The sequence below is a fragment of the Hemicordylus capensis genome, chromosome 3 (assembly GCF_027244095.1).
Source record: "Hemicordylus capensis ecotype Gifberg chromosome 3, rHemCap1.1.pri, whole genome shotgun sequence".
Lineage (NCBI taxonomy): Eukaryota > Metazoa > Chordata > Lepidosauria > Squamata > Cordylidae > Hemicordylus > Hemicordylus capensis.
Genome location: NC_069659.1, coordinates 224869683 through 224894271, shown reverse-complemented (window position 1 = coordinate 224894271; position 24589 = coordinate 224869683). Strand labels below are relative to the sequence as shown.

The following is a 24589-nucleotide window of genomic DNA, read 5'->3' as shown; positions in this document are numbered from 1 at the left end:
CATTTGTTTATCTGTATATTATCTATTACATATTTTACAACCACAAACTGTGGCTTTTATATCACTTAACAAAGACAAACCTGCTAGTAATCTACTGAGTAGTTCTTAGTAGATCAGTAAAGGATAGACATGTCTATACAGCCTGCTGATGTTAATGGGAGAGTAGGTTGTCAGAGCTGAGCACTCTCCCGCTGATCAGAGATCTTTAGTGGATTTTTCTCTTCATTCTTTCAGAGTCCTAAAATTCACAAAGTTTTATTTAATGGATAGCATGTCAAAACTGAATTATCTCCTGTTGATTGGAAATCTTTAGTAGACTTTGTTCTCTCTCTTTTTTTTCTTGCTCAAGTCCTAACATTCACATACTTCTGATTGTACAGTATCATTGTTTGTTACTATGTAGCTCATATTTACATCTGCAATATTTTACATATGTGTTACACTCAGAGGGGAAATGATGCCTAAATATATTCTATGAACTGCAGGTCCCATATTGTCTCAGTTGGGCAATACATTATTATTATTATTATTTTATTACATTTCTATCCCGCTCTTCCTCCAAGGAGCCCAGAGCAGTGTACTACATATTTAAGTTTCTCTTTCACAACAACCCTGTGAAGTAGGCTAGGCTGAGAGAGAAGTGACTGACCCAGAGTCACCCAGCAAGTATCATGGCTGAATGGGGATTACATGCACATAACTGTGTTGTGGACTGGAACTTTACATGTTTTTAATATACTGAGTATGGTGGAATGTTTTCTCCATTATCTGCCTTTCAGAAAGTCCTTTCCTCACCATCTTTTCTGACATGGAACCCCTGCACATTGTAGATGATTTTCAGATGTTTTCTAGAGTATACAGTAAATTGGGCTTACCTGTCATTCCACATAAATGTGGAATTCCACATAAATTCCACATAAGTGTGCCCCCCTGTGGCTACACATTGCAGGAAAAGACCAATAGTGTGGGAGCAACCTATCTTTCAGGAAAATGTTTGTGCTCCTGCTGATACTTTCATTACGAGACTCCTGATAAAATGTGGACTAGCTCCAGGGTTTACCAAAATATAGTTTGAAAACTGCTGGTACAACATATATTGGGTAGATTACACCATCAGTCTAATATCAGTTTGAGAGAGAGAGAAAGAGAGAGAGAGAGAGAGATTCTCATGGTGTGCATACTCCAATGGAGCGTGTCATGTAAACCCAGAAATTTTGTAATTTGTGATTGTGTAGACCCAGAGGTTTTCCCTGAACCCAGTAGGCAATGTGCCAATCTGACATGAAGCCAAGATCAACACACCAACTTCAGATTCTAGATTTTGGATCTTGGCTTCATGTTGGGTTGGCACATTGCCAACTGGGATCAGGGGAAATCTCTGGGTTTACACAATCACTCTGTGGGAATGTGAGTGCAGCAGGAATCTTTAGATTCCCATGGAGCTGACATTCAATCGATTGAATGAACAGTCCCACAGTGTAGCCAAAACTCTCATTGATTTCTATCACATGATTGATTCTGAGTGTAACATTTAAGCTAATAAATTACATGTAATGTCTGAGTCATCCAGCCATGACATGGTGCTTTTTTCACTGTTTGATACTTTGCTTTCTATCTCTCCTTGTTTCTTTCCCCCTGTACATTACTAAAAATAGTCCTAAGGTCAGGTAAGAAAGCATGATGCCCTTGTGACATTTCTCTGCTTTTGCCATTCCTCTCCCCCCACTCTTTTTACTCAGCATTATGAAGTGATGTGAAGTGATGTTTTCTGTTGTGTCCCATGTTAGATAATACTGTTTTGGTTACTGAAAAATAATATGTGACCTGATTTTATTATATTGCCATATTGAAAAAGATGGATGGTTTTAATAATCCAGGGCTCAATTCTGCTTTTTGTTCAAATCTATGGGAAAGTACCAGGAGAAACATTCTAAATGAGATATATCTTGGGATGAACTCTTGTAAATGTTTTATTCAGAAGTGCAAAGTGCATGTCACAAGCTGTTAGAGCTTTATACTTGAAAAGAAACTGGTTCAAGCGCAGTTTTGTGTTGTTGTTTTGCTGGACGCAATTATTTTGATTGACTTTTTTTTTCAGTTGCAACAGCAAGCATGTCTGAATGTCTGGCATGTTTTCTAACATCTGCTCTATGCAGCTTCCAGGGTTAATACACACAGAGACCCAGCATTTTTCTTGGTCTCCACATGTTCAAATTGCTTTCCTCTAAACGTCTGAAGAAGATGATAATAGTAGTAATAATAATACATAGCACTGATTAGCATCTTTCAAGTGTTCAAAGCACTTCATACACATTCTTAGTAATCCTTACATCAGACCTATAAGATGAAGCCCATATTATTTCCCTTTGTAGATGGCAAGACTGAGGCTGAAAGAATGGTGGCTTGCCTAAGACCATGTAGAGAGTTTGTGGCTGAGGTTGAGGGACGCATGCTAAGTATCATGTTCCTGTTTGTACTCAACCTCCCCTGCAATGAGACAGGCAGAAGAAGTAGCCATATGTGGACTATGGGCTTGGGGATGCCTCCTGCTAATCACAAAACAAGCTGTGCAAAAATGACACCTAAGCAGTCATCAGATATGTCTGTACATTAAACACCTGCCTCCTCCTCCTGATTGCATTGCTGTGCATTCTGTTGGTATGCATAGACTGATGTCAGTTTAGTGATACTTTAAATATTATCACAAACTTGATATAGTTAGGACATATTTAAGAATATAAAAGACCTTTATTATATGGGGACAGACTATTGATCCTCCCAGCTTCATACTGTCTGCTCTGACTGACAGATGCTCTCAAGGGTGTCACAGGCAGAGGTCTTTCTCAAGTCCTTTTTAACTAGGGATGCCATAAACAGAATCTGGGATCATCTGCTTGCAATGTAAGGCATATGCTCTGCCACTGAAGTGTAGTTACTGGATCCACATCTAAAAGGACATCCTTTATTATTATTACATCCTGTAATAGCTGCTTGATGAAGAGAGATTTGGCAAGATTAGCCTCTCTTGTCACTGCAACATTGCAATGGTAGAAATCATAGGTTCTGGATATATCTTGGATGTATGGTGGTCAAAGACAGAACAGAAGATAGGGATGTGCGAATCGATTCAGGTACAAATTGATTTGTGCCTGAATCTAGCTGATTCGGGTGATTTGGACGTAGAACAAGTTGCCCCTGTGGTCCATTGGCTAGATTTGAGTCCAAATTGAATCACACCAGATTTGATTTGAATTGCTTCGAGATTCAGATTCCTCTCATCATTTCCCCCAGATTTCATTTCCCCAGATTTCAGCTTTAAAAAAAATTAAAGCTGGGGGTCCATGTTAGGGTTAGGATAGGGCGACTTCGAATCCTTATTATTTCTTATGGCGGAAATATACAAAATCAGTAAAAACTAAAAAAACACACCCCATTAAAATTCAACCAAGTGCCCCACTGCCTTGAAATTTGCTTGGTAGGTGGCACACATGGGGACCTACCTGGTGAAGAGCCCCTGGTGGCGCAGTGGTAAAACTGCCGCCCTGTAACCAGAAGATTACAAGTTTGATCCTGACCAGGGGCTCAAGTTTGACTCAGCCTTCCATCCTTCCGAGGTCGGTAAAATGAGTACCCAGAATGTTGGGGGCAATATGCTAAATCATTGTAAACCGCTTAGAGAGCTCCGGCTATAAAGCGGTATATAAATGTAAGTGCTAGTGCTATTGCTACCCACCACTCAAATTTGGTGCCCCTAGGACCTTTATACACCTATATCAGGCAGCAGCAATATAGGAAGATTCTGAAAGGCATAATCTCATACTGCGCAGGAGATGGCAATGGTAAACCCTTCCTGTATTCTACCAAAGAAAGCCACATGGCTCCGTGGTCACCAGGAGTTGACACCGACTCATTCTCAGAACTTTACTTTAGGACCTTTATAAGTGGTCCAAATCAAATCCAAATTAAATTTGGAGTGATTGCGGGGGTGGGGGGGAGATTCGGACACAAAATTAATCAGGGGTGATTCGATTTGGGCACAAATCAAATTGAAAACATCTATTTGTGCACATCTCTAATAGAAGAGCCCCCTTCAGGGTAGGGATTGTAACTTCTAACATGTATGCTGAACTGTAATGTAATTTAAAGGAGACAAGCTCTGCAATAGGACATACCCTGTGACTTCTGAGAGCTGATTACTTGACAGCAGAAATAATCTATCCCTTGGATGTATATATGTATATATAGAGAGAGAGAGAGATGTGCATGAGCTGGTTCAGTGCCTCCTCTGGGATGTGTGGCTGCGGTGCTGTTTGCCACCACCAGAACAGCGGTGGGGGTGGGGATAAGCAGGTAAAAGCTCCTTACTTGCTTTTAAAGGGAGCCGCTCCCCGCCCCGCTGCTTGCTGCCATGAGCCATTCGTGCATATCTCTAGTACTGTACTTGATTAACTAACAGAAAAAAAATAATTAAAAATAATATGATTTTGTGTAAAACTGGGATAACTACAAAAGCTGAAGATAATGAGCCTTGAAGTTATCGTGCCCTCATAAAAGCCGATAGCACTTTAGGAAGGTATTCTTAGAATGTTCTTGGAATAAGGCATGAATCCTAAACACACTTAATAGGGAATAAATCTCATTTGCTCTGCACACTTCCAACTATATTTTTGCACACATTTCACTGAAAAATAGCTATATATTACACTGACTTTTCAGTGGATATAATAGCAATGAGGGAAAACATTTGTAAAATATATTTTAATACTACAGTTTTCTTCTATACATAATAGTACAACATATTTTAAAATCTGTTTAATCTTTTACACATGTTTTATCATCTTTAGCTTGTTCCCTGGAAGTTGCATGCATTAATTTTTCTTTTGTTCATCTCATTGTCATCTTCACATTCTGTGGTAAATTGTAAATACAACCAGCCTCCGCTCCTTCAGTTCGGATAGGTCCTACACTTTGAACAGAAGTTCCTACGCCCGGGACAGCATGATGATTGAAGAACTACTGGTACCATCCAAGGATCCGGTGAGTACTCTCTACTTCTGTGGCTCAGTGCATAGAGTATATGTAAATAAATTCATCCCATGTGTATTATATGACTAAACCTGCTCACTTGCTTGAAACAATAGGATTTGTTCTTCACAAGATATACACCACATGATCTACCAAACTGAAAACTGCCTACCTGCTACATACTGGAGCCAGAATCATGACAATTTTAATGATTCTGTAGTCCCAAGCAGGCAGCCTATCTTCATAAATCCCAAGTTTTGTATTTATCAGCCCTACCATTTACAGAACATAAATTTTAATCTTAAATTAATGCTTCAGTCAATTGTACTCATGGATCCACTAGAACATTCAGCCTGGTATTGCTACTTTCCCCAGCAGAACATGTTGGAATTAACTCGGGCTTAGAAGGCAATAAGGAAGAATTAATGTGAAGTTAATAAAGTTTTTGTAGCGGATTATAGTCTTTGCTCAGAGCAAGCTCACGTGAGGGGAAGAAAATGCTGAATCATCCCTGCTGAGCTTTCTGGCAAAGGCTACTTCTAAAACCCTTCTGTATTTCTGGTAGGTTAAAAAATCTTTGCCACCCCCACCCTTCTTGGGGCGGTATATAAATGTATTAAATAAATAATAATAATAATATTACAGAGCTTGAATCTCCCTGGGCTTGGGGTGGAATTCCCAGGGAAAACTCTCTTTATTTTGCTATTGGAAAAGTACAAAAATCTTCCACGTGCAAGCCTACATGTGGAGAGAAACTAATAGTTGCTGAGCTCCTGAGGTGTATTTGCACCAAAGGAAAAAAAGAAACTTTCAGCCCCTCCCCTCACTTTTATCCTGAGTTAAAAATCCACTCAGAGAGGCTTGTACAATAAAAGAACAAAAATAAAACAGTTTTATTCAAATGCTACAGACTGCTTCCATCTGTGGTTTTCTCAGCTTTTAGGTACAGGTATCTATCTATCTATCTATCTTCTTCTATATATTTAATTCTGTTAAATGTACCCATCACTAATCCCATGCGTGGCAGCTCTCGCGAGAGCTTGAAGGGCTGCTGGATAGTGATGGGGATGGGCGGGCAGGTGGGGAACATAGGAACATAGGAAACTGCCATATACTGAGTCAGACCACTGGTCTATCTAGCTTAGTATTGTCTTCATAGACTGGCAGTGGCTTCTCCAAGGTTGCAGGCAGGAATCTCTCTCAGCCCTATCTTGGAGAAGCCAGATGAAACCTTCTGCTCTTCCCAGAGCGGCTTCATCCCCTGAGGGGAATATCTTGCAGTGCTCACACATCAAGTCTCCCATTCATATGCAACCAGAGCAGACCCTGCTTAGCTATGGGGACAAGTCATGCTTGCTGTCACAAGACCAGCTCTCTTCTCCTTAATAAAGCAACATTTTTATAGCGACTGCCATTTCTACAAGAGGAGTGGAACATAGGAAGCTGCCATATACTGAGTCAGACCATTGGACCATCTAGCTCAGTATTGTCTTCACAGACTGGCAGCGGCTTCTCCAAGGTTGCAGGCAAGAATCTCTCTCAGCCCTATCTTGGAGATGCAGTCAGGGAGGGAACTTGGAACCTTCTGCTCTTCCCAGAGCGGTTCCATCCCCTGAGGGGAATATCTTACAGTGCTCACACTTCTAGTCTCCTATTCATATGCAACCAGGCTGGGCCCTGCTTAGCTAAGCGGACAAGTCATGCTTGTTCTCCAAGACCAGCTCTCCTCTCTACTGAAATAGCGGCAGCCAGTGGAGGGGGGGGGGGGAATGGCAGCAGCTGTCGTAAACCTGTTAGGCTAATCTAGAGCTATATATCAGCAGATGGAGCGTGAAGTAGGCAAAGGGTCAAAAGGAGAATGTCAGAGCCAAGTAGTAAGCAATTTCCAAAACAAAGCCAGTCCGAGTCTTTCCAATATCCAGTTGGTCAAACCAAGTCCAAGTCGAATTCCACAAACGGTCTGGAGTCAAAGCATAGTCAAAAACAAGCAGGAACACAGCTGGGTAGCTCACCAAAGCATGATGTTGCTACTAGTAATGTGGCTGGGTCGAAGCTGTCTTAAATAGGCTGAAGCCATGTGTTTTGAATCATGGGTCCCTGACTCAGCAGCTCTCCTTGTTAGTTGAGCTGTTCTGTGTGTGTATCGCCTTATCTCCTCCTGTCTCTTCGACTGACACCTCTCTACAGCTAAGATCGGCTGCGCCTCCTCCACAGGAGTTGTCGTACTAGGCTCAGTTTCTTTTTCAGTGTCCCGTGAGTTGGTCCCGCTTGCCTCTGCGACTTCTTGCCTTTGAGGTTCCTGCCCTCCCTCCACTATCACACTGCCTGTCTCCTCGGAATCCAATAGCATGTTTGTGACAGCAGCCAGCTGGTGGGCCTAGGAGTTAATGGCGAGGGGCGGCTGGGAAAACAATGAAGGCGCGGGTGGGGAGGGAAAGCAGAGGTAGCTGGCGGGCGGAGGGAGGGAGGGAGGGCAGCTGAGAAGTGGAAAGCCCAGTTGGCTGGGCGGGGGGAGGGAGAAGATGCAGTCAGAAAGTGCCGGGGGGGAGAGAAGCAGGTAGAAGGAAGAAGAAGCAGTCTGGCCAGCTGGAAAGTGGTGGGGGGAGAAGAGGCAGGCAGGCCAGCTGGCCCTGCCAGCCAGAAAGTGCTGGAGGGATCAGAAGCGGGCAAGGGGAAGAAGAAGTGGGCTGGTCAGCCAGAAAGCAGGGGTGGCGGTCGGTGGGGGGAGAAGAAGTGGGTCGGCTGGCCCGCCAGCCAGAAAGCAGTGGGGAGGGGAGAAGCGGGGGAGAGAAGAAGCAGACTGGCCAGCCTGTCAGAAAGCCACTGGGGGGGGGGAGGCAGAGTTGGGTGGGTGGGCCAGCTGGAAGCGCAGATGCTCTGCACCCGGCCCAGCTAGTACTCAGTAAGTTACAATAATACTTCAAAAAGCGACCCAGATGAAGTTGGGGTAGCACGCTTTAAAAGTCGGGTTACCCAGTTGCAAGGAACAGGTATGTAGGAAAATTTAAAAGGCACATTTAAAACTGGCAGGATGTCATGGACCAGACCTCTGAGTCAGAGGAGGAGTGGGAGGACTTGGTTGGGAGTACAGGTTAAGAAGTACAGCAGCAGGATTTGGCTGTGAGAACAGACTCTGAAGCTGAGCTGGAACGGCAGCAGACAGAAGAATCTGAACAGCTGGCAGAGATGAGGGCTGAGGAGACTCATCAGAAGGAAGCTGGAATTTCACCTGTGTTAAGAAGACATCTCGAGAAAGGCTCAGTGGGAGACAACGCAGGGACAAGATCTTACAAGAGAGGAAATAGAAGTGCTGAGTCAGGAAAGCCTGATTGGCTGCCGGTTATCTTGAGCCCTATATTAAGCAGACACTGTTCCTGGGACGGATTACTGTCAGCAACGTTGCCTATTGCAGACAGTGTTCTTACTTCAGAATTATTCAACCTTTCGTGTTTCAGCCTGTCCTCCTTTGGTTCATTCCTTGCTCTGTTATTTTCAGTTAATTACTCAGTTATTGTAGAGGGGGGTACCTAGTTTGGTTCAAGGGACTTTATTTTGTTTATGCTACTTTTTCTTTGTGAGTCTTTTAGCTTTCGTTCGTGCAGCTAAGCTGCTACTCTTATCTCCAGACTTTCTATTTAACTCACAGAAGTAGAGCTGAAGGGATTGTAAATTCCTGTTGGGTCAGCCAAGCCAACAGATTTACAACACAGAGTCTTTTGCAATGCCCTGGCTGGATAGGTGTAGGTTAGTGTTCCTTAGCTTCATTACGTTGCAGATAAACAATAATGGACCAGTGTTAGGGATATATAAAGTGCACACAAAAGAAACAGAAAGTCTAATGCAAAATCTGACTAAACAAATTTTCCCTAGACTTAAACTCCCTGAAGCCAAAACCCTGGCTTCCTTTGTCTTGAACTCACCAAATCCTGGATGAGAATTCAAGCTGCCTGCCGGCCTGGCTTCCCAGGAGCTGCAGAAGGAACTGTTCTCCTTCAGCCAGTTCTCATGGCCACATGTCCTCCTCTCTGCACTCCCAGCCTGCTTCTTCTAACAAAGAAGTCTTCCTCCCAGTGGCTCTTGAGGTCCCACCCACCTGGAGTACTGATTGGCTGAGCTCTGGAGCACCAGCCTGTATGTCAGGACAGGGTTCAGTTTTGGTTAACTCTTTAGGGGAGAGGTGACTGATCACTATAGCTTTGATGAATTAAGAAATGTACCTCTGACATTTCAGATTATGCTATATTTCATTGTCAGGGGTGTGGTTCTTTTTATTTATGTCAACATATAATCAGCATGGGACTCAAAGCTTCCTGGAACAGAAATACTGTTCATATTTTGAAAAAATATATATGATTATATATTGAAAATTGATTAGAATTACAATTAACTTGGAAGCTAAATTAAGCTGACTTGTGTTTGCCTGTGGAGTTTAGGCAGTACATTTCTACAGCTGGAATCCATAGAGAAAAATCAGTGTAACTTCAGAAAGTGCCAGAAAGGCCATTCAGACTACACATAGGTATAGGAAAGGCTAAGCTTTCTTTCCTTGCGAAATTAATGTTAAAGAGTAGCAGCATGACAGCACAGTCTCTGAGTCTTGCAGATTTTGCAGATAGCTCGAATTTTGGATTGGGGGAAAATGGAAATTCTGAAGTCTGAGCTTCACACAGTATATGCAAAGAGCCTTGCAAATATCATTTTACTAATAATAATCTCCAAATATACCTATGAGGGCGGTAACAGATTTTGTATTTGTTCTGGGATTGGATAAATCATAATCCTCTGATCTGAAAGAGAACAAGCCAAGCCAAAAACTACATTACTAATGTAGTATTTTGGCCTGGCTTGTTCTCATTGCGTTCATAACTTCTAAGTTTCCTCCTGAGGAAGAAATTATATGTTCAGAAAGAATCAAGAATGAGAGCTATTGCATGCAAATAGCTTGATGGACACAAGCAAAAGGAGGCAAGCAAGGGGGAGCAACGTTGTAGGGCTTTGTTGGCTTGATGGATGCCACAGACCAAATTCCCCATTCCAAAAAAAGCAGGTAAAGAGTTGCAACCTTTTGCTTCCATCCATCCATCCTGGCTGGTCTATGCAGTGGATAGATACAAGGAGAAGGCAAGTAAGGCAGGGTGGGCAGGGAGTCTGTTCCTCCCAACTCCAGTGGAGAAGTATAGGACGTTGCAGGCTGCCTGGGCGCTGCATGTAAACCTCAGCAGCTCACTTATGTTGATGGGGCGGGCAATGGTATGGCTGGGTTGGTCACAGTGGGGGGAGTACATTCTGCCACCCCCAAAATGGCTCCCAAATCCCTCGCTTGAGGTGATCACCTAGTTCGCCTCATGGCTAGGATGAGTTATAGATTTAGGGGGGGAAGTAGCACCCACTGTCGAACAAGCCCTCTGTGTTTCTAGGGGGAAAGAGATAATTGTAGAAATTTCAAATGCTGGGAACTATGACCATTAGATTTTTAAAAGCGGGGGGATGTATGCCCAGCACTTAAATGATTGGTAGGAGCAGAGCTGTCTTCCTTAAAAAATCAGCTTTAATTCAGCTGAGGGAATCCCCATAATTCGCAAATCAAGAGTTCAGGCTGGGTTATAGCATTGGGATTCTTCTGCTTTAAAACTATAACAAGCAGCATTGACCCAACATTGACCTTGTTAATGTTCTTTCAGCATTTTCAATAGGCAATCATGAACACAAGAGTTGTCAGTGCTGCTGGAAGTCCTTTTTTAGGTTGCCTTTTAAATATAGTTGTAATTTATATGAAATAATGGAACAGACATGGAATTCCTCTGTTCTTTGGATATTATACAACCAGAAGACACCAGGAACTTTACATAGTAGTGTAGAGTTGTATTTACATATAGGGTAGCATTTGGGAGAGCACTTTTATTTATAAATCGATTCTTTATGTATGGGCACAGGGTGGCAGGAGAGGAGGAAGTAACAATTAGAGATATGCATGACTTGTTCTTTGCAATTTGATTCGAGGTCAAATCAAATCAGCTAGATTTGATTTGACCTCAAATCTTGCCCCCTTGAACCAGCCCAGATTCAATTTGAATTAGATTTGATTCAAATTTGAATCAGTTCAGGGAAATTTAAAGGGCCAGGCATGTAGGGTGGCAACTACCACCCAAACCCAAAAGGAATCTGGCAAACGGGTGATTTTTTCTTTTTTCTAGGAGTTTTTGAATTTGGAGTGGGTTGTGGGTTTTTTTGCCATAGGGAATAATGGAGCTTAAAAACAGCCCCATTACTCCCGATTGGTACCACCAAGGTGGTCTAAAGTGGGTGGAGGGGTAGGGCGCATTGGGTGCCAACTACCCCCCCAACCCGCAAGCCCGTGGGTTACTCTTTTTTTGAAGTGTTTAGACCCTTTGCTATGTTATGACTTCTTATCATAAAGAATCCCTATGAAGATTCCTTACACACCAAAGAGTATAAAAATTCCTAAAAAACAAACAAACCGAATCAGGTCAGGGGGGAATTAGTGGCACTGCATGTGCCAATGACCCCAACCTACAAGCCAATGGGCTATTCAGATCCCTGTCCTGATCCTTAGAATGAACTGGTTGTGTTTAAAACTTCATAAGGAACTGCCTTCTGCTGAGTCAGACCATTGGACCATTGGTCCATCTGACCTGATACTACCTTTTGTGACTAATGGCAGCTCTCCAGGCATCTGCTGATGTGGGATCATAGAAGAATACACTTCATGTACAGGTGAAACTCGGAAAATTAGAATATCGTGCAAAAGTCCATTAATTTCAGTAATGCAAATTAAAAGGTGAAACTGATATATGAGACAGACGCATTACATGCAAAGCGAGATAAGTCAAGCCTTAATTTGTTATAATTGTGATGATCATGGCGTACAGCTCATGAAAACCCCAAATCCACAATCCCAGAAAATTAGAATATTACATGGAACCAAGAAGACAAGGATTGTAGAATAGAACAATATCGGACCTCTGAAAAGTATACAGTGTACTGTGCTTGATTGGCCAGCAAACTCGCCTGACCTGACCCCATAGAGAATCTATGGGGCATTGCCAAGAGAAGGATGAGAGACATGAGACCAAACAATGCAGAAGAGCTGAAAGCCGCTAATGAAGCATCCTGGTCTTCCATAACACCTCATCAGTGCCACAGGCTGATAGCATCCATGCCATGCCTCATTGAGGCAGTAATTGCTGCAAAAGGGGCCCAAACCAAGTACTAAATACATATGCATGCTTATACTTTTCAGAGGTCCGATATTGTTCTATTCTACAATCCTTGTCTTCAGTTTCACCTTTTAATTTGCATTACTGAAATTAATGGACTTTTGCACGATATTCTAATTTTCCGAGTTTTACCTGTAGACATGCAGCAAAATGGTCAAAACGAAAGGGCGAGGGAGTGTACAACAGAATTTTTGCAGTTCTCCAGCCAGCCATTCTGGTGTCACAGAACTGAAATCCACATGTACTTTTTTGGCCTTAGGATGGTGTTTGGAATGAGGAGAGCTGGTCTACCAATTGGGGTTGACAGATAGACCAGCCCTCCTCTCTGGACTTATCACATTGGCCTGTCTCGGAGGACTGGTCTGCCCACCGTGTGAGGCAGGCGGACCAGACTTCTGCCCTGGACTTAACACACCGGCCCACCTCAGCGGACTGGTCTACCCACCAACCTCAGTTGGTAGACCAGCTCTCCCAAAAAAAAAACCGGGCCTCAAAATGGACTAGAAGCACTCAAAATGTTTCAAGGTTGATTTGTCAAAACAGCAAGCTTGGCTGCTGTTTGAACAAATCAGTTTGAGGATTGTGTGATTCATTTCAAGCTTGAAACGAATCACAACATCCATTTTGTGTACCTTCCTAGTTTGTAATACCCAGTGTTAGGCACAGAGGAACTATTTTTAAAAGCCTAGTTTGTGATCCGCAGTGCTTTTTGCTCTTTACTCTCTTGCATGCTCTCTTCATGCTTCTGGCACTTTATTTTATAAACCTACCATTGTTCTATTGTCTATCTTCATGTTTTCTCTTTTGCTACTCCCTGACTGTGGAACCCCCTCCCTCCCTTTCCTGTGCTCACACTGTGCAGTCTCTTTATATTTTTAAATATCACCTGAAAATCCATCTTTTAAAAATTGCCTTCCCAATTTATGGCTTCCAGGCAGTGTTGTAGATGGGGCAGAGGGGGCCTGTGTTTGTCCCCTCCCAGAGGCCCCTGCCTGTGTGTGGGCTGCTAATGCCACCCACACTGCCACCCAACATCTGGCTCAGGGGCTGCTGGGAATGGGCCTCTATTCTAGTAGCCCCTGAGCTGCATGGTGGCAGCAGTGGCCAGCTGCAGCCGCCACAGCGAGCGGGGAGGAGGAAGGGGTAGCAATGAGCAATGGGTGGTGGAAGGGGGAGCAGCGAGCGGTTTTTTTTGGGGGGGGCTCAGTGGCCCCATACCCTGCAACCCATGTTCAAGGAGTACAGGCAAACACCTGTAGCTCTTCCCCTGCTTCATAAGAACAGCCCTGCTGGATCAGACCCAAGGCTCTGCATCCTTTTTCACACAGTGGCCCACCAGATGCCACTAGAAGCCTACAGCAGGAGTTGAGGGCATGCCATCTCTCCTGCTGTTACTCCTCTGCAACTGGTACTCAGAGGCATCCTGCCCCTGAGGCTGGAGGTGGCCTATAGGCCTCCGACTAGTAGCCGTTGATAGATCTCTCCTCCATGAAGTTATCCAAACTCCTCTTAAAGCCATTGAGGTTGTTGGCTGTCACCACATCTTATGGCAGAGAATTCCACAAGTTGATCCGTTTTCTGGTTCTAAATTCCCTGGTAATCAATTTAATGGGATGACCCCTGGTTCTAGTGTTATGTGAAAGAGAGAAGAATATCTCTCTATCCATTTTCTCCATACCATACATGATTTTATAGATCTCTATCATGCTGATTCTCTCCTCGCATGTATGCTGAATTTGATTGCACTATGGTCACTTTTCCCTAAATGGTCAGTGACACTGACATCACACACCAGATCCTCGGTGGCACTCAGGATTAAGTCCAAGGTCGTCTACTCTCTGGTTGGTTCCAAGACCAACTGTTCTAGGGCACAGTCATGCAGTGTATCTAGAAATATGACCTCTTTGTCATTACCTGACTGTGAATTTACCCAGTCTATGTGTGGGTAATTGAAGTCACCCATTATTACTGCCCTGCCTCTCCTTGACACCTCCCTGATTTCCTCCTGCAACCCAGTCACTGTCAGTGTTTTGATCTGGAGGGCGATAGCACGTCCCCAGTAGCACATTTCCTTTCAGGCCTTGTATTGTCACCCACAGGGTTTCTGTGGAGGACTCCAGTCCTCCTAGGTTTTCTAGCTTGTTAGATTCTATCCCTTCTTTAACATACAGTGCTATTCTACCTCCAAGGTGACCCTTCCTGTCCTTTCTATAGAGTTTGTATCCAGGGATAAGTGTCCCACTGGTTCTCACTGTTCCACCATGTTTTTGTTATGCCCACTATATCTATTTCTGTGTTAACAGCCAAGCACTCCAGCTCACTCATCTTGGTTCGAAGGCTTTTGGCATTGGCACACAAGCACCCATACACTGAATCTCTTACCTGATGTATGCTGTCTTTCTTTTGACTCTTTGACCAGCTGGCACAGCCTTCTGTCTGTTCTTTATGTGGTTCTGCTCTGTCCCCTTCTGTTTTATCTGAATCCTTTGCACCCTTGCACTTTAAAGGATGGCATTTGCCGAACCGGATACTCTCCAGTTTTTGTCAGCTATTCCCCAGGTGTCATTTTAAAAGCTGCTCTGCAACTTTTTTTAAGCACCAGCTGGCTGGTTCCATCTTGGTTCAAGTGCAGCCCATCCCTTTTGTACAGGCCTTACTTTCCCCAAAATGTATCCCAGTGCCTAACAAATCTAAACCCCTCCTCCCAGCACAAGCGTCTTATCCATGATTCAAACCCCTAAGCTCTGCCTGTCTCACTGTACCTGCGCGTGGAACAGGTAGCATTTCTGAGAATGTTATCTTGTGGGGTCTTGGACTTCAGTATGCTACATATCAGCCTAAATTTGCCTTCCAGGACCTCCCGACTACATTTCCCCACATTGTTGGTGCCGACGTGCACCATAACAGCTATCTCCTCCCCAGCACTTTCCAACAGCCTATCTAGATGCTGACTGATGTCCACAACCTTCTCACCAGGCAGCTATTCCCCAACTATTCCACATGTTGTCACTGTGCGGACAACATGCGAGTCACAAACCCATCTCTCTATACCTCTAATGATCAAATTGCAAGGAGGCCCTCATCCCCCGGAGGAGTATCCCCTATGCTCATCTTCCATGGAAGGGGTCCCTTCTAAAGGAGCATTTCCCTCTTCCACAATCCAATGTCCTCCTTGCCCGAGACCTTCATTCTTCCTGACAGCAGAGAAGCTTTCAGCCCTGGAGTGGGATGCCTCTACCATGTCCCTGAAGATCTCGTCCCCATGCCTCTCTGAGCTTCTCCAGATCCGCCACCTTTGTCTCGAGGGAACGAACTTGTTCCCTGAGAGCCAGGAGCTCCACACCCATGGAGTAAATAGTCATACATGTGACACTCTGTGCAATACACTGGGAAGTGCCCCCTCCCCTGCTGACTTTCTGTCTTCATAACTGGTTTTGTTGGCTGTTTACAGTATGTAGAGATAGTTTATTAGAAAGCTAGGTCTCAGCTGTATTGGTCAGCTATTTAACTGTCCAAACAGCCTTTCTCAAGAATATGAGGGAGGGATCAGTACTTATATGAGGAAGGGATTTGTACTTACCTTCTCTTCACCACCGGGCTCCTCGTGATCACAGGGACTTGTTCCAGGCTCCCCCGCACATTTTCCGCTTCCAGCTTTTCCCTTTGTTTCTCCCTACTTCCTTATTATTATTCCTATGATAAATTGAGCACCTGTGGATAGGCTTGGTAATCTTCTAAATTTTACACAGTGCTAAGTTTTAAAGTGCTATAGAAATAATAATAATAAAATCAACAACAAACAGCAAGTGCCGCCTTTGTAAAGAAGCAGATGAAACCGTGGACCACCTGATCAGCTGTTGTAAAAAGATCGCACAGACTGACTACAAACAAAGGCATGATAAGGTAGCAGGGATGATACACTGGAACATCTGCAAAAAATACAAACTACCTGTAGTGAAAAATGGGTGGGACCATAAAATTGAAAAAGTTGTAGAAAACGAAGATGCAAAAATATTATGGGACTTCCGACTACAAACAGACAAACATCTGCCACACAATACACCAGATATCACTGTAGTCAAGAAGAAAGAAAAACAAGTTAAAATAATCGACCTAACAATACCAGGGGATTGCAGAATAGAAGAAAAAGAAATAGAAAAAATAACAAAATACAAAGATCTACAAATTGAAATTGAAAGGCTGTGGCAGGAAAAGACCAAAATAATCCCAGTGGTAATTGGCACGCTAGGTGCAATTCCAAAACAACTTGAAGAGCACCTCAACACCATAGGGACCACAGAAATCACCATCAGCCAATTACAAAAAACAACTTTACTGGGAACAGCCTATATTGTGCGACAATATCTATAACAACAGCAACAACATTGATAATAAAATTCTGGCATCCCAGGTCCTTGGGAAGGACTCGATGTCTGGATAAAACAAACCAGTCAGTAACACCTGTCTGACTGTGTAAACAACAATAATAATAATAAACAAACAAACAACATGCTGTGGTAGCAACAGTTAAATGTTGCAATTTGTACTCCAACCAAACAGTGAAAACCTCATTGGAAGTGTGAGTTCATTTCACATCTGTCAGGCTGTATCTGAGGAAAATTACATGAATATTCAAATATATTCCTTTTGATTAAAAGAAATATCAGCAAAACAGTGAATACAGCAACTGGACTTCTGTATATTTATCCTTTAGAATGGGGAATTCTTCAAACAAGGGTGTTCTCTGCAAGGAATATGAAAGAATCTCTAATGAAAGGGCTTTGAGAAGCGGCTTTCATTAAAAGTTTAAATGTAGCATTCTTGTGCAGTGACCTGGATAGCAATATTTTGGTATTCCTGCCATGCTTAGCTATCTTGTATGCCCACAATAGCTTTCAGTATGCTTGAATTGCTGTTCTTGACTTCTCTGATTTTGGCAGGAGTAGCAAATCTTAATTTTAATCCTCCTGTGCTTGTAATTTAAGCACTTAAGTAATCTGGTATTCGAGTCAAATAGACCACAAGTAAGTCATAGTTTTAAAAAATAAAATGCGTTTTGACAGTGATTCAAAGATTATTGTATATAATACAGGAGTAAAACACTACGTGGATGATATGTAGGGTCTATGAAGACCCTCAGTGCTAATTTTTGTCTTTTCTCACTTATACCTTGCTCTCCGGGCTTTCCTTCAGTATAAAACCTCCTAGATATGTGTATTTAAAGCTGAAAACCAACTTATCTTAATTGCTACATCAGCATAAAATAATTGAATTAGAATTTGTACCATGTTGAGATCATTTAGACCCCACTACCCTTTTCACTTTCTCTTAATCATGTTAATTGGGTTTTAATACCTTTTTTTTTTAGTAAAACCTTCACATTAAAAACAAAGCAGTAGAGTTAGGAATTAAAACTTCACAGAACACTCAACCTCTTTATTGTAGGGGAATACATGGAAGCGTGGAAAGGGAGAAAGATGTACACAGTGTTCTATTTATTTATTTATTTATTTGATTGATTGATTGATTGATTTCTATGCTGCCCTTCCAAAAATGGCTCAGGGCAGTTTACACAGAGAAATAACAAACAAATGATGGACCCCTGTCCCCAGTTATGACCTCAAATGGGCCAGGGTGTTTAAAGTTGTCAACAAATGGCAAACCATTAAAGAAAGGATATTTATGCAGCTCTCCCATAGAAATGTGTTGCTCTTTCATTGACTGATTGAGGTCCGCTTCACACATTAGGGGCCCTAGTATCCAGGTGTTACTAGGATACTGGCCTGAAGACTGGCCTGAAGACTACTTTGTACAGTACATTTTTTTCAGTGTACAACCTAAGATGCAATGTTCGTCTAAAAATGTAAAGTGTAGATGTGATAAACATGCATTTGCGTACACATAGATCGCAGAAATATACTTCTCAGGGAATCATGACTTTGCTGCAGCTCCCCATCGTATGTAGTGTATACTCAGGGGTAAACCACATTTGCCTGTGCGTAATGTGTGAAATAGCCCTTAGAAAGAAAACCTGGATTATTGTTTCTTACATTCAGAAGTGAATCATTAAATGCAAGAGAGAAGCAGGTGCTTCTCTCATCTTGGCAGACAGGAAGAGAAAACATTCCTAATTGCAATTGATTTCATCACCTTAAAAAGGACTGCTCATTTCAGTGTGCAGCGCATACATAGATGGAGCTGTTGAATTATTTCTGACACAGGGACCTAAAATTTTTTTTAAAAATTGAGCTATGAGCTGGAAGGCTGGATAATAATAGACACAAGCAGATTTCATGTAGTCACACTGCACTTGATAACGTTGTTCATGCTTTAAATATAGCCAGAAAACAACTTAAAAATAACACTCGCTGGTTTGGCATGGTGTACCACACTGCTATTAGACTGGGTACCATTATTTCTGGCATACTGGATGAGAGATTCCTTGACTCATTGTGTGTGATTCTCAAGCTGCATTATCTGCTTTGCCTGCACTTGAGCCAACTTTGAGCCTTTAAGGTCTATGATGCCTGAGCTGGCTTAAAGCTGAAAGAAGGTATGTAACCAAGACATAGCTGTCTAATTAGCTTGATTCTTTTATCTGGCCAGGCATTTCGATCTAGCTGGGATACAATATAATGCAAAGTGCAAAGGAAAAACCGACTCTCTTAAATTGCCCCTTCAAGGAATTCCTGGTTGCTGCCTGCTGCTGTTGCTTGTTTATTTTGCAGTGACAGCTCGAGGCCATTCAAGTCACTCTTCCACATACTTACTCACCCATTCACCATCCTGGCTTAATTCAGTGTGCAGTGGGGCAGCAGAAATATGCCTGCATGCCCTACCAATAGGACCGCCTCATCTCTTCACATTTGACATACTATCTGAATATCAAATATGCACTTCAGAGTGGTCCAGCCAGTGGTTTGAAGGCACATGATGGAATTCTTCTGCTGAAGCTAAGCAGGGATGGCCCTGTAAACTGCCTAGTTAGGAGACTGGAAACCATAAACAAACTGCTGTAGGGAATAGTGGAGTATAATCGACAACAAGAAGAGTTCTGTTTGTGTACATGCTATCACTCTCCTTGCCCTCTGCCCCCGCCCCCCGCCACTAACAGATTTGAGGGGCAAGGATTGCACATTATTTAGGGCATGCACCCTTTATTCCATGATATATATTTTAAAATAACTTTATTTTGATTTTTTAAAACAGTTTACAAAAAGATTTTATGATGCTTTTATTAGTGATAAAACAGAGGGGTTACATCTCTGAGAGTCATACATGATTACAGACAAGAATATATCCATCTTAAAAACCTCCTCTTTATGCAAGATACAAATAGTAATTGTGTGTGTGTGTGTGTGTGTGTGTGTGTGTGTAATTATAGAGTAAGAAATGTTATCATGGGCCTCAGTCTAACCATCATAAAATTTCAAGCTTCTAAACCAATTGAGCATCCATCAATTAAACAATATAAAGGGGTGGTGAGAGCCAAAACGAACAGTAAAAACATATACATGAATAGAGCAAAACATCCACAGTGTTCCGCAGTAAGGGTCCCCTCCCATACCCACAAGCTCAAAGAAAATATTAATAAACATATTATTATTAATACAATATCAATAAAAATTGTAATTAGTCAAAGAAAAATTCAAACCAACAAACAATAAAACCTTCATAAATGAGCTCACTGAAATCCAGGAAATCAATAACTATAGTTTGCCTACATATATTTCATCCTTCTTTTAATTCAAAACCTGTATGAAAATTATCCAGAAGCTTTCTCAAAATAAGGTCCCACAAGCTAGAATCTTCTCTGATCTTTTCCATCTCAGTTCCTCGGATTAACAAGCAGAAATAATAATAGAATAATTCCAAGCAGAATACTGAATAATATTGTTTGTTCTGCTGCTAGAGGGATAAAATCTAAGATAATCTATAAGAAAGCCAAAGATATTCAGTCTCTTTTAACAACCTTACCCACTGATACGAGAACAAAAGAAAGCTTCTCCTGTAAGGAACTATAAATGCAATACACCTATCTTAACAAACAAAACATTATGGAAAAGATTCCAGATCCGGGTTTCAATGTTAAGTTATATAAACAAAAAATGAAGGTTCCATTAGTTGTTACCTGATTTATAAAAGCTATTAACTTCATACAGACACAAAAACGCTATAAATTCTGGTCAGGAATTCCAAAATAAAAATATAGTTATTATAACACCAGCAGAATACATAGAGGGGTCCCTCAAAGCAGAACAATATCCAGCCAGAATGATTTTTTAAAACAGTTTTTAAAAAGCAACAAGCATTTTCGACTTACATCTGATACACAAGAGCAAAAAAATTGAGGCTTCTCAGGCATTTCACTTTGTAATCTGTGATCAACTGTGCTCATTACTTAATATACAAATAAAATAAATGAGGATAACAATAAAGCTCTAATAATTATGTGTTTTGTCAATTGTCTAATTTATGTCTTTTTAATTACTCCTGATTTCACAACTGTACCACATATTGAATGTATCTCATTTAGTGAAAGGTGCCCGTGGACCAGTTTGGATGATATTGCCCTCTGGACCCACCAAATCATGCAATGGGGTGATGCAAGCTCACATGTCCGGTCCATCTGGTGCACCATCCTGTTGATGCAAATGTGCTTAAGGAGTGGAATGTCCCAAACCACTCCTCACTGCATGATTAATGTGTAATTATGGAGTGAGGAGTGGTTTGGACATTCTGCTCTCAAATGACTATGTGGAACAGAATGGTATACAAGGAGAGGGGCTGGACATGCGCACTGATGCCTCTCATTGTGTGGTGGTGGGTGAGGCCAATAGATGGTAGCATCTGGGCCAGCCCATAAGAGAGGCATAAGAGAGATGAGTCAATTTCATTTCCGGGAGACTCTGAATTTTGTTGAAGGATTGCTCTTGAGAACCTGATATGGGTACCACAGTCTGTGTGTTTGCCTTGGGAGTTGGAGTTCCTGGCTCAAATCACTGCTCCCTCTGAGCTCACTTTGTTACTGCTCAGAATTGTGGGAAGTGGGCATGGTAATGACTAACTTCAGAAGGCTGCTGCAAGGACACAAAAATGGTGATTGTAAAGTACTTTGTAGAGTTAGAGTGCTAAATAAATGGCTTATAATAATTGTAGGTATGGTAAGTGCTGGAAAAGAACAATTTGATCTCTTGATTGTGATTTACCACAGCAAATATTTGATTATGTTTTCCTTGCTGAGCTGACATTTCTGCTTATCTGTCTCTTTAAAGCACCTGACATTTCCCAGAGAATTTGACTCTGACTCACTCAGACACTATAGCTGGGCTGCAGACACCTTGGACAATGTTAATCTTGTCTCCAGCCCCATCCATTCTGGGTAAGTAATGAGGAAGGTTTCCTTTTGTCATTCTCCATGAAACTATGTAATGCCAGAGAACAGTTTCCTTTTAATGGCACTTCTGCTCCCCTGATTTTCTCCACCTTTAAAATGCATATTTGTGACTTATTTCTATTGTGTAGTGGAACAAATTCTATAGAGCATGTCCGCATCCATCATTAGATTGCTTTGCTTTCCATGATTCTTCTAAGGTTGTATTACTGTACTTGGAAGTTGCTCCCGTCATGAAAAATCAGTATACATTTTCTGAGAGTGTATACTGAATGAATGCCTGCTTCATAAATGTGGTAGCAGTAGCATCAAAGTCCCTCAGCCCAATTGTCCTCCTCCTTGAACTTGCCTTAATCTATATGGACATGTTGTCATGTAAACTGAATGTACATGTGTATCATAGCTATATGAGATTGTAGTCTTTCTTGTCTCCAAAAACTTGCTGTGATTTACCCCAGGCTCATTGGTAGGCCTTGGCTGAGCTCTGTGGCAGGCCACAGTGGGAACTGGTCCACTTCAGGCATGGGCAGATGAGGAGTGAGGTGCAAAAGCATGTTCAAGGACAATCTATGCCTGAGTATTGTACTAAGTGGATCAAGAACAGAGGCAGGAGGGGTGGTTGAAGATGGGTCAGGGTTGGGCACCATATCAAGCAGATGAAAGCAGGGGGCCAGAGGCAGAACACATTATCGGAGCCAAGGTGGTTACCAGGTAACAAGCAAGGCAAGGCAATTTTATCTACATGGCAACCCTGGACAACAAGTTGCTCAAGGAGTTTTATAGAACCTATTGTTTTGTCATTAGCTGGTGGGATCAGCTGACTACATTCGGGCTAGGAATCAGATGATAGTGCTTAGCACTGAAGCCTAGGGGGTACATTTTGCCCACTGAATCTGATCTGTTTAGCTTGATGAATGGCCAGAGTATGAGTGGAGCAGAAAGTGAGGCGTTGGAAGTCTGTCTTCTGGAAGTCCTGGTTTGATAGAGAGACACACACATAGCATCCTTACCTGTGCAGCTTTGTGCATATACATTTCTGGTTCTCAACACAGTTGCAGATGAGTGCAAGCCCACAGTTGACTGCATTGAGGAAATTTGTTGGCATTGTCACATGTGTGAAATAACCCATAGGTATGCTGAGGCTCTGGAAGCTAGTCATGTGTTCAGCAGTCATATGTTTCTTAGAAGCAAATATATACATAGCCACCTTTTACTTTCTCTGTACAGGAAGAGTAGCTTCTGAGAACATTCCTGTAATGTAGCATCAGGGACAGAGCCACCATTGATCAAATGGGTTCAAAGAACCCAGGCTGCCGCCCTTAAGGGGCCATGCCTCACGCCCCAGCCATATTCCTTGCATCTGACATCAGACTTGGGGGCATAGTTTAGCTCACAAATGGGGCCGTAGGGTATTTAAGAGAGTGTTTTCTTCGCTATGAGCCCCATTGCCCATTGAGGTCACTTGAGGAGGTCCGTTTCCAGTTGTCGCCAACTCGTTTGGTGGCTACACAGAGACGGGCTTTCTCGGCTGCTGCCCCGAGATTGTGGAATGCGCTCCTTGCTGGGATACGAGCCTCTCCATCTCTGGCAATTTAAAAAAAACTTCTGAAAACACATCTCTTCAACCAGGCTATGTCAGCTTTTTAAAACTTGTTTTTAAATTGTTCTGACTATTTAATTGTTGTTTTACGATGTTTTTAATTGTTAATAATTGTTCTATGCTTTTATAATTTTTGTTTGAATTATTAACTGATCTTAATGGTGTTTTAATGTAAACCACCCTGAGCCTTTTGGAAGGGTGGTATAAAAGTTTTAATGATAAATACATAAATAAATAAAATCAGGAGAGCTGCTCCAACCATGCTGCGAACACGGCGCTGGCTGATTTTGCTCCCAAATGGGGCCCCATCTGCGAGCTAAACTACTTCCCATGCGTCTGATGTCTAGTGCAGGGGGCATGGCTAACCTTCACTGTCTGACACAGGGGGCAGGGCTAGGAGACCATGGTGGCGGGCTGATCCCAGGCTGCCACTAGCCTCTCTTCGCACCTGTCTAGCATGAAAGAGCCATGTAATGACCAGAAGCTAAGCAATCCTTTGTGCTAGTAAGTGCTTCCACTCATGGGAGGAGGGTCTGTTGCTGATTTTGGTTTCAAACTGCAGTACTATATCAAGTCCCACTCTGGAATCGTGCCCAGATGTATAGGAGTGAGTTCTCAAGGGATGGCAGTGGGAAAGAGGCTGGAAAGGTCCCACGGCACTCACAGATTTTTGGATTCTGCTCAATATATGGTGATGGTTTCTAAGTAATTTGGGGATGGAGATCAATTTCTTGGAACTTTCCCAAGAATATACAGTCATCTCTCACCAACCACAAAGGTTGAGAGGAGAGCTGGTCTTGGGGTAGCAAGCATGACTTGTCCCCTTAGCTAAGCAGGGTCCACCCTGGTTGCATATTAAAGGAAGACTAGAAGTGTGAGCACTGTAAGTTATTCCCCTTAGGGCAGGGTTTCTTAACCTTGGGCACCCAGATGTTGTTGGACTACAACTCCCAGAATCCCCAGACATGGCCTTTGTGGCTGGGGATTCTGGGAGTTGTAGTCCAACAACATCTGGGGGCCCAAGGTTAAGAAACCCTGCCTTAGGAGATGGAGCCGATCCAGGAAGAGCATCTAGATTCCAAGTTTCTTCCCTGGCATCTCCAAGATAGGGCTGAGAGAGATTCCTGCCTTCAACCTTGGAGAAGTCACTGCCAGTCTATGTAGACAATACTGAGCAAGATGGACCTATGGTCTGACTCAATATGTGGCAGCTCCCTGTGTTCCTATGAAAGCACCCCCAAAAGCACTTAAAAACCTCAAAAACAAGGGACGCTTCTCTCCTTCTCTCTTTCTCTCCGTCTTTCTCTCTCTCTCCTCTGCCTCTTTCTCTCC

The 24589-nt window shown here is 42.6% G+C and overlaps 1 protein-coding gene across 36 annotated transcripts in view; it reads left to right on the top strand.

Annotated features, from left to right (window-relative positions):
- The window catches only part of ANK3 (ankyrin 3), a 661543-nt gene that overhangs the window by 549707 nt on the left and 87247 nt on the right, over nt 1-24589 (top strand). For 32 of the 36 annotated variants that reach the window (XM_053306987.1, XM_053306988.1, XM_053307003.1 and 29 more), the window contains 2 exons: nt 4935-5037; nt 21539-21645. In XM_053306987.1, coding sequence (XP_053162962.1) covers nt 4935-5037; nt 21539-21645 — 210 coding nt within the window. The remainder of the gene's footprint in view (nt 1-4934; nt 5038-21538; nt 21646-24589) is intronic. The other 4 variants (XM_053307000.1, XM_053306985.1, XM_053307019.1 and 1 more) reach the window with 1 other exon arrangement.